The 11,288-nt window shown below is 44.6% G+C and overlaps 1 protein-coding gene across 1 annotated transcript; it reads right to left on the bottom strand.

Moving 5' to 3' along the window:
- Nucleotides 1–2,436: 2,436 nt before the first annotated feature.
- LOC137429166 (forkhead box protein F1-A-like) lies at nt 2,437–11,073 on the bottom strand. Its single transcript, XM_068119169.2, has 2 exons — nt 9,926–11,073; nt 2,437–3,335 (listed from the first exon to the last, which is right to left on the bottom strand). Exons 1-2 carry the CDS (start codon nt 10,842–10,844, stop codon nt 3,094–3,096), a joined length of 1,161 nt encoding a protein of 386 aa, XP_067975270.2. The 5' UTR covers nt 10,845–11,073; the 3' UTR covers nt 2,437–3,093.
- Nucleotides 11,074–11,288: the final 215 nt, after the last annotated feature.

Genomic DNA, 11,288 nt, shown 5'->3' on the forward strand with positions numbered 1-11,288 from the left:
TCACCTTTATCTATCAATATTGTTGAAATGAAGATCAAATAGCTGTATGTTGAAATGTGTTGAAAAAGTCAAAACTTTACATGGGGTGTACTTACTTTCTCACGTGACTATATATATATATATATATATATATATATATATATATATATATATATATATATACACACAGTGCATTCAGCAAGTATTCAGACCCCTTCAATTTTTTCACATTTTGTTATGTTGCAGCCTTATGCTGAAATCGTTTAAATTCATTTTTTCCCTCATCAATCGCCACTCAATACCCCATAATGACAAAGAGAAAACAGGATTTTAGAAAGTTTTGCAAATTTATTAAAAAGAAAACACTGAAATATCACATTGACATAAGTATTCATACCCTTTGCTGTGACACTTGAAATTTAGCTCAGGTGCCTCCCATTTCTCTTGATCATGTTTGCGATGTTTCTACACCTTGATTGGAGTCCACCTGTGGTATATTCAATTGAAAGTCCAAGGACAACCATCACGACAACACTCCACCGATCTGGGCTTTATGGCAGAGTGGCCAGACGAAAGCCAAACGGTTCAATCTTGGTTTCATCAGACCACAGAATCTTGTTTCTCACAGTCTGAGAGTCCTTTAGGTGCTTTTTTGCAAACTCCAAGCGGGCTTTCATGTGTCTTTCACTGAGGAGAGGCTTCCGTCTGGCCACTCTGCCATAAAGCCCAGATCGGTGGAGTGTTGCAGTGATGGTTGTCCTTCTGGAAGTTTCTCCCATCTCCACACAGGATCTCTGGAGCTCGGCCAGAGTGACCATCGGGTTCTTGGTCACCTCTCTTACCAAGGCCCTTCTCCCCCGATTGCTCAGTTTGGCCGGGCGGCCAGCTCTAGGAAGAGTCCTGGTTGTTCCAAACTTCTTCCATTTAAGAATTATGGAGGACACTGTGCTCTTGGGAACCTTCAATGCAGCAGAGATTTTTTTGTAGGCTTCCCCAAATCTGTGCCTCGACACAATCCTGTCTCTGAGCTCTGCAGGCAGTTCCTTCGAGCTCATGGCTTGGTTTTTGCTCTGATATGCATTGTCAGCTGTGAGACCTTACATAGACAGGTGTGTGCCTTTCCAAATCATGTCCAATCAATTGAAGTTACCACAGGTGGACTCCAATCAAGGTGTAGAAACATCTCAAAGATGATCAAGAGAAATGGGAGGCACCTGAGCTAAATTTCAAGTATCATAGCAAAGGGTATGAATACTTATGTCAATGTGATATTTCAGTTTTTTATTTTCATTAAATTTGCAAAACTTTCTAAATTCCTGTTTTCTCTTTGTCATTATGGGGTATTGAGTGGCGATTGATGAGGGAAAAAATGAATTTAAACGATTTCAGCATAAGGCTGCAACATAACAAAATGTGAAAAGGGGAAGGGGTCTGAATACTTTCTGAATTGACTGTATTTATATATATATATACACACTCCGTACATCAAAATGTTCTCAGAATGAGATTGTTCGGGGTGGTGGTGATAACTCGCCTATTTCTCAAGAAAAGCAATGTGGGGTATTGTACATCCATTAACTTGAACAGTGAGTGCTCATGGACGGGTTAACCCCATTCCGAGGGTGATGGACACCATTAAAGTATCATCAAACCGGAACGTTGATTCCTCGTCCTGCATTGGAAACACCAGGGTGACAGTTCATAGTAGGCCCGAGATTCAAACCCAGGCTCGACAGTTCAGAGGCAAGGAGGCATATCTCTAAGCTACTCTACCAGCTCACTAATTAGACATCCCAATATGTTATTCTTCTTCTTTAACTGCCACAATTATTTGCACGTTCTTGTGGGGTTGGCCGGAGGACGTTTTTGGCCCAAGTCTTTCACGAATCTGCTGGCCAGACCTGACGTTCGACTAAGTAGTTGAGGTTGGAGTTTTGGAATTTGTTCATGATGCCAGCGACAGTTCGCCTACTCTTTGCGAAGTTCACTGTGGGATTTTTAACGTCCACCAACTAATTTAAAAAAAAAATTTTTTTACGGGATTTTTAACGCCAGCAGACGGGACGGCCAGGTTAACATCAATCCGAGGGACCTCCCACCCATTGATGAATCACCCTCGCTGCCTGTGGAACAGCAGGATGACAGTTCTAAGCTGGACCCAGATTCTAACTCAGGCTAGCCAGCTTCGAGGTGTGTGTGCATACCTCTCGGCCATTGTGCCAGCTCCTACACATACCTATCTATATATTGGGGGGGGGGGGGGGGGGGGATGACTATGGCTTTAACTCCGTGCGTGTCGTATCTCATTCGGAAAGCCTTTTTTGCCACACCTCGATCCTCATATATAAGGGTAAACCTAAAGAACGTCCACTTAAGTGATGGACCGCATATATAAAATATCATCAAACCGGATTCTTTGTTTCTCCTGCGAAATATTCACAGAGCCAAGGGTTAAGGTATACACTTTAATGGTGTCCTCCATTAAACACTGGACCAATTGTACCTTTCGCTGTAGTTTGCGCCTTTTTACGTCTTTGGTGTAGTGTTGCATAAAGTTTGTTTATTTTAATGTGGTCTCCAATAAGAACAATTGCAACTTTACATATATATATATATATATATATATATATATATATATATATATATATATATATTCATATAAACTGTGAGCAACCTTTAAAAAAAAATGTCCATCGCGTAGCTCTTTTTATAAAACGACATTTATCACTATATCACCTTATCAGTGCTGTATAATGTATAGATAGGATGTATAGTCCCGTAGTGCATTCTAACCGATTCAATTGTGCCTCTGCGTGTTCCTTGGCTCATGGGGGGAAAAAAAGTACAATTGTTTTACGTGTTGTAGATCCAAGGGATGAATTCGCTCTGAAGTGCAGGAGCCCCTTCACATCTCGCCCTGGGGAACTTGCCATCTCTAAATCCCCAAAGGACAGGTGTGACGCGCGAGGCCGCTTGTAGTCACGCGATTCCACCCCAGAGGCGAGAACCGCACAAAATGGCGTCTCCACGTGCGTCACAAAGTTCACGCAATAGGCCTCGCCCTCTGTCAGAGCCTTGTCCTTGCACCTTCAGACGAGACTAGCACCGCCTTTGTTACACGAGGAAGGGTTTCACGTCTTGACACATTTGCTCTGGGTCCTGCTGCTGCTGCTGCTGATGGTGTTGAAGGTGGTGGCGATGGTGGAGGTGGTGGGGGATCTGGGGTTGGTAATAAGTTCCCGCTCCAGGGTGACCATGTAGGCTTCCCCCAGACACGTTGCCGTTCAAGCCGAACACTAATTCTTTGCGGTCCACGTAGGCCGACGTTGGCTCGTGGTAGCGAGGCATTCCCACAGCTGTCAAACAGAAGAGCGATTAGATCAAGCACTTGAGTCGTGTAAGACTTTCTGTCTGCTCTGACAAAAGCAATATCGATGCGATGTGTGATGTGTGGGGGTTAGTGCAAGACCTACGAGCACGCCGTCGGCCGACGCCCTTATCGGTCGACGTGACGCGTCCCCTTGAGCAAAAGGCGCCGCTATCTGCTGATAAATGTGATTCCTTCGTCAACTCGTGCCAGATGTGGCGACGTGCTCGACGGGGATGAAGCCCCGTGACAATGTAAACGGTTACCGACGCCTCGGGGAAATTATCCAAGGAGACGATGAACGCTTTTGGGAAAGGTGCACCTGGAGAATGCGCATAACGCGCATCCCGACCGCTCGGCCATCTTATTTAATCGATTTAATTTATTACGGTTTACGAAATACGCCTCGCTGATTGGTTGGTTGCCTCGCATCGTGGGCGTCGGGTCAGCGTGTCCCCCCTACCCCCCTCCCTCGTATGTACAAAGGTCACACGTGCAGGATGCAAAAGGCTCGTGACTGCACAAAATGGTGGACAAACAAGTCGTGGTTGTTCGTTATTCATCTTTGACTCATTTTCTCCATCACCCTGACGTTGTACAAATTTCAAAATAACTACCCGCGTCGTTTATTTAATTTGGGGGATTGGTTGTGGTTATTGATCCACGTGGGCCGACGTTAACAACAAGGTCGTCACCGTAAATACGAAGCATGTGTTGCGAGGATAGAAACGTACGATCAGAAAAGAAAAGTGCTGTGTGTACCCAATAACCCGATCATTAATAATAGCTGTAAAAAGATCATTCATCGTTATGATGAAGAACGTCCGCTCTCGGACCGGGCAGTCGGGTTTAAACCCTGACCGAGTCATACCAAAGACTTGTATTTTTTTTTATGGTACTTGCTGCTCCCTTGCTTGAGCTCAGCATTTAAAAGGAGTAGCAAGATGTCCGCGTCTGTACGCTATCTAAACGGGTTAGCGATTTCGGTGGCAAAAACGCAAATGGCGTATTCAGTCATCGACCCGGCAAGCTGGGAGCAACAATTCACATTTGTTTCCACATCTGATGCAATTTAATTACTCTAATGGCGACGAGTTGCTCCAATTGAAACTGTTTGTTCCATATATGTAGCTTTCTGAGGTCTAGGAACCATAATAAAAATTTGTATTGGTGTCAAAGCCAGTGACTAATTGCAAATGAATATAATTGGAGGAGGATAACGCATTGGGGCAAACAATGCTGGGAGGCAATGGCAAACCACCCAGTGTAACCCTTGCCAGGTAACTGCTTCGCCAATAGCAACGCTTTGTGAAGAGCCTCACCTAGTACAGGTTTTTATGCCTCCGTTGACGAAGTCGCCGGTGGTCTTATTTATTATTAGACCATCTAGGCAGGACAGCATTGCAGTTGGTAGGGTAAACAGGATAGCTCAGTTAGGATAATCAGCAGGATAGCTCAGTTGGAATAATCGGCAGTATAGCTCTGTTGGGAATAATCAATGGGATAGCTCTGTTGGAATAATCGATAAGATAGCTCTGTTGGGAATAATCAGCAGGATAGCTCTGTTGAGAATAATCGGCAGGATAGCTCTGTTGGAATAATTATCGATAAGATAGCTCTGTTGGGAATAATCGATAAGATAGCTCTGTTGGGAATAATCGGCAGGATAGCTCTGTTGGAATAATCGATAAGATAGCTCTGTTGGGAATAATCGATAAGATAGCTCTGTTGGGAATAATCAGCAGGATAGCTCTGTTGAGAATAATCGGCAGTATAGCTCTGTTGGAATAATCGATAAGATAGCTCAGTTAGGATAATCAGCAGGATAGCTCAGTTGGAATAATCAGCAGGATAGCTCTGTTGAGAATAATTGGCAGGATAGCTCTGTTGGGAATAATCGGCAGGATAGCTCTGTTGGGAATAATCGGCAGGATAGCTCTGTTGGGAATAATCGACATGATAGCTCTGTTGGGAATAATCGGTAGGTTCGGCAGGATAACCTTTTTGAGAATAATCGACAGGATAGCTCTGTTGGAATAATCGACAGGATAGCTCTGTTGGGAATAATCGACAGGATAGCTCTGTTGAGCATAATCGACAGGATAGCTCTGTTGGGAATAATCGACAGGATAGCCTTGTTGAGAATAATCCACAGGATAGCTCTGTTGGGAATAATCGGTAGGTTCGGCAGGATAGCCTTGTTGAGAATAATCCACAGGATAGCTCTGTTGGGAATAATCGGTAGGTTCGGCAGGATAGCCTTGTTGAGAATAATCCACAGGATAGCTCTGTTGGGAATAATCTGTAGGTTCGGCAGGATAACCTTTTTGAGAATAATCGACAGGATAGCTCTGTTGGAATAATCGACATGATAGCTCTGTTGAGCATAATCGACAGGATAGCTCTGTTGAGAATAATCGACAGGATAGCTCTGTTGAGAATAATCGACAGGATAGCTCTGTTGAGAATAATCGACAGGATAGCTCTGTTGGAATAATCGACAGGATAGCTCTGTTGGAATAATCGACAGGATAGCTCTGTTGAGCATAATCGACAGGATAGCTCTGTTGAGAATAATCGGCAGGATAGCCTTGTTGAGAATAATCCACAGGATAGCTCTGTTGGGAATAATCGGTAGGTTCGGCAGGATAACCTTTTTGAGAATAATCGACAGGATAGCTCTGTTGAGAATAATCGGCAGGATAGCTCTGTTGAGAATAATCGACAGGATAGCCTTGTTGAGCATAATCGACAGGATAGCTCTGTTGAGAATAATCGGCAGGATAGCTCTGTTGAGAATAATCGGCAGGATAGCTCTGTTGAGAATAATCGACAGGATAGCTCTGTTGAGAATAATCGGCAGGATAGCTCTGTTGAGAATAATCGACAGGATAGCTCTGTTGAGCATAATCGACAGGATAGCTCTGTTGAGAATAATCGGCAGGATAGCTCTGTTGAGAATAATCGGCAGGATAGCTCTGTTGAGCATAATCGACAGGATAGCCTTGTTGAGAATAATCCACAAGATAGCTCTGTTGGGAATAATCGGTAGGTTCGGCAGGATAACCTTTTTGAGAATAATCGACAGGATAGCTCTGTTGGAATTATCGACAGGATAGCTCTGTTGAGCATAATCGACAGGATAGCTCTGTTGAGAATAATCGGCAGGATAGCCTTGTTGAGAATAATCCACAGGATAGCTCTGTTGGGAATAATCGGTAGGTTCGGCAGGATAACCTTTTTGAGAATAATCGACAGGATAGCTCTGTTGGAATAATCGACAGGATAGCTCTGTTGAGCATAATCGACAGGATAGCTCTGTTGAGAATAATCGGCAGGATAGCTCTGTTGAGAATAATCGGCAGGATAGCTCTGTTGGGAATAATCGGTAGGTTCGGCAGGATAGCCTTGTTGAGAATAATCCACAGGATAGCTCTGTTGGGAATAATCGGTAGGTTCGGCAGGATAGCCTTGTTGAGAATAATCGGCAGGATAGCTCAGTTGGGAATAATCGGTAGGTTCGGCAGGATAGCCTTGTTGAGAATAATCGGCAGGATAGCTCTGTTGGAATAATCGGTAGGTTCAGCAGGATAACCTTGTTGAGAATAATCGATAAGACAGCTCTATTGGGAATAATCGACAGGATAGCCTTGTTGGGAATAATCAACAGGATAGCTCTGATGGGAATAATCGGTAGGTTCGGCAGGATAACCTTGTTGAGAATAATCGATAAGACAGCTCTGTTGGGAATAATCGGCAGGATAGCCTTGTTGGGAATAATCAACAGGATAGCTCTGATGGGAATAATCGATAAGATAGCTTTGTTGGGAATAATCGATAAGATAGCTTTGTTGGGAATAATCGGCAGGATACCTCTGTTGGGAATAATCGATAAGTTAGCTCTGATGGGAATAATCGATAAGATAGCTTTGTTGGGAATAATCGGCAGGATAGCTCAGTTGGAATAATCGGTAGGATACCTCTGTTGGGACTAATCGATAAGATAGCTCTGTTGGGAATAATCGGCAGGATAACCATGTTGAGAATGATCGACAGGATAGCTCTGTTGGGAATAATCGGCAGAATAGCCTTGTTAGGAATAATCGGCAAGATAGCTCAGTTGGAATAATCGGTAGGTTCAGCAGGATAACCTTGTTGAGAATAATCGATAAGATAGCTCTGTTGGGAATAATCAACAGGATAGCTCTGTTGGGAATAATCGGCAGGATAGTTCAGTTGGAATAATCGGTAGGATACCTCTGTTGGGAATAATCGATAAGATAGCTCTGTTGGGAATAATCGGCAGGAAAACCATGTTGAGAATGATCGACAGGAAACTCTGTTGGGAACAAGATGGTATTCATAGAATACTTACCCTGCGCAGCCAACTTGTTGTGAGACAACTCTTCTGTTTTTGAACATTTTTGTTGTTTGATCCAATATGGCTGCTAGACCACGTGAGCGATGACGTCATAAATTTATATTCTCTAATATAATTGTTGCATAAATCACGCCAAATACATTTCAAACTGATCAGACTAAGCGTTGTCCCTGTCGAATTATGACGTCATAATTATGGCCCCAATGACGTCATCGTTAACACCTATTCCCCCATATGGAGTTCTTTACCATGAGCCGTGTTTCAATTTTTTCCATGCAGCAATTTCAGAGATATAGAGGTGCAACTTTTTAAGATTTTTTCCAAGATGGCGTCTGTACCACGTGACCTATGACGTTATAATTATCATTAAAACATTCTACAGGAGGAGCTGCACATATTCTGAAAAATTCGTGTCCAACGGTCAAACAGATGCAGAGGAATTTTAGTTTTATTCATACTGATCAGATCAAGCGTTGTACTTGTGACATCCTAATTAAGGCGCCGATGACATCACCATCAACATATCTTGTTCCCCATGGTGAGTACTTGGCAATGAGCCTTGTTTGAATTTCTTCCGTTGAGCGGTTTGGGAGATATAGAGGTGTAACGTTTTTCCAAGATGGCACCTGCATCACGTGGCCTATGACGTCATAATAACCATTAAAATATTCTACAGGAGGAGGCGCTCCTATGGTGAAAATTTCATGTCAATCGGACCAACGGTTGCCGAGAAAATGAATTTTTAAAATGCAGACACGTACGGCACACGTACGTACGTAACTGAATGCTTAACCCCGCTTTTCGCTTCGCGAGCGCAGGGTAATAATCGGCAGGATAACCATGTTGAGAATGATCAACAGGATAGCTCAATTGGAACTAGAACGGCACTCAGTAGAGAGCATACCTCCGCCTGGTGAACAGTTTCCGTTTTGTATCAGAGTAGACCAGAAAATCACAATACAGAATTTATATAATGTACAAACTTTCTTCACCAAAATTTAATCGATTATTCCTTGGCACACACCCAACCGGTCCACCAAGGTTCGTCCAAATCCATCCATAACTTTTTGAGATATCCCGCAATGTATAGTTTTTGACCCGATCTCCCAATGGTGAAGAATCACTTTAAAATTCTAGTAGCCAGACCGGAATCCGGATCTTCACCAAAATCTTCACCAAAATTCTGGTAGCCGGATCTTCACCAATGTCACATACGCTACATTTCTGCCGAATTTCGTCTGAATCCGTCCCCAACTCTTTGAGATATTTTGTTCACAAACGGACAGACAGACAGACAGACAGACAGGGGGTGAAAAGATAACCTCCATCCACCTTTGGTGGCGGAGATAATAATCGGTAGGATACCTCTTTTGGGAATGATCGGTCGGATATCTCGGTTGGGAATAATCGGTAGGAAAGCTGAGTTATCCGTAGAGTGTTCGCCTCTGAACTTTCTGGTTTTGTTTGATTAGTAATGGAATTTGGCTCAAGTTGCCACTCTGGTGCAGTGCTAGTATTTAAGAGGATGCTACATTGTGGAGCATGCTGTCCCTGTTAAGCTGGCTATCCCATTTTGTGTGCACTTATATGTAGATGCAAATTAATCATGTTAAAAGAGTAAAACCCGTTGAGCCGCTTTTGCCTTCTAAAATTCCTGCATCGATATATCAATATCTACATAGATATGGAATTCTGCCTTGCTTTACTGGACCATTCCTGGTCTATATGACTGCAAAGATAACCCTGTGAATGATGAGGAGCCCTCAACGGTATAGATCATGAGATCAGATAATTACTGGCAGGGGATAGTTATCAAAACGAGTTAGTGCAATTGTGGTTACCTTCCATTTTGATGAGTTGTATAAAGTATACAATAAAATAATGAATTAAGATGACAGTACAGTATGTGAAGGGTTTGGAGAGGTTGTGTTTGAAGTTGTCACGTTTCTAGAGTGCTACTACCTCGTATTGGACTACTGTTGTTGTGCCAACACATATGTCTGCAATGAAAGTCATACTGTTGGATTATTAGTAAGAAAGTGCATGGGGTAGGGATTTGGGGAGTTTGAATCCCTTTCGATAGTCACCATGGCTCCACTTACTAAACTCATAAATATTTTATCTTGCACCGGATTCCCACATGTGTATTAGTAAACCCATGGAACTAGACCCATGTTGGCAACCTCTTGCAAACTCACCTGCAAGATCTGCAGAATCGTGGCTCATAAATGACTGTTCGAGTCCTGAGCTGTATTGACTCGCAGGCGTTTGTCCGCACCCCGGAGACAGTGTTTGCTGTAACCATGGACCGGGGCTGGACACTGGGTACAGACCTTGGGTCTCTTGGCCCGGTGCGCTTGCAGGCGACAAACAGCCATGCTGCGAGTAATCCAGATTCTGTCCGACCTGGCAACCTCCTCCAAACACAGGCGAGTTACCCTGATGAGATCCGTGAAATATAGGGTCCAATCCCGAACTCATAAAGCCGTAACCGGCTCCCTCTAGACCCAACGAACCACCGGCATATGGAAAACCATTGGCAACCTGGCTCTGGAAATCCAATGTCTGAGGAACTACGGAATGGTTCAAACCGAAGCCGTTGACAAGACCGTACACGGGCTTGAGCGCCTGACACTTCCTTCTGAATCCACGGGGTCTCCTCCGGAACGAGCCCTCCTCGAACATGAACTCGCTCGCTGGGTCGATGGTCCAGTAATGTCCTTTGCCTGGCTTCCCAAGACCCTTGGGCAGTTTGATGAAGCACTCATTCAGAGACAAGTTATGACGTACTGAGTTCTTCCATCCCTGGTAAGTTCCACGGAAGAAGGGAAAGCGGCTCTGGAGGAATTGGTAAATCTCACTGAGAGTCAGGCGCTTTCCGGGCGAACTTTGAATGGCCATGACTATGAGGGCGATATAGGAGTATGGAGGTTTCTCTGGTCTACGAAGACCCGCGGTGCTCTTTTTACTTTTGGAAGAGGTGGTTTGAACTACGCTCTGAGAGCTTGGGATACCTTGACCTGAAGTTCCGTTACCCGTCGCCTGCTGAGGACTCCTCTGAGCAACGACCGTGGCGGCTCTGCCCGGAGGGGCCTGTTGCTGAACTTCGGTCGTCATATTGGATAGGTCTGGCGTTTACGGTTGTTGCTACATGGAGGATTGCTGTCCACGGGCTGGCGGCTTGACAGCTCTATGCTGACGTCAGGAAGAGATAGAGGATGGGGTCACGGCCTGTTTACTCTAATCCTTCCGTGGATGTTCAACTTCGGAGGAGAGTAAAGGCGACGGGCTGCGATTTCCAACGGCTCGCTCTTGGTCAACCTCTCGTGCGGTCTTCACTGTAATGTTTGTGTCCAATGCTCGACCCCTTTAGGGAAACCCCCCCCCCCCACAGAACCCCCGCACCCCACCCCTACACACCGATCGGTGGCGTCCCTTCCCTTCTGAAGGCTTTACAGTCATTTCCGACACGCCTTCGGCGTGGAGCTGGAGCCGGAATGCCACGGTGGTCCCTTTAGAGCCGCGCTCACTCCGCCCATGAGGGATGCAACAAGCTGTTAT

Source organism: Myxine glutinosa, chromosome 6 (genome assembly GCF_964187855.1).
Source record: "Myxine glutinosa chromosome 6, kmMyxGlut1.1, whole genome shotgun sequence".
Taxonomy (NCBI): Eukaryota; Metazoa; Chordata; class Myxini; order Myxiniformes; family Myxinidae; genus Myxine; species Myxine glutinosa.

Coding starts and splice junctions, on each gene's coding strand:
- LOC137429166 (XM_068119169.2), bottom strand. CDS start 10,844: ATGACGACCGAAGTTCAGCAACAGGCCCCTCCGGGCAGAGCCGCCACG. Junction 3,336..9,925: donor CGATTCTGCAGATCTTGCAG/GTGAGTTTGCAA, acceptor TCTGTTTGACAG/CTGTGGGAATGCCTCGCTAC.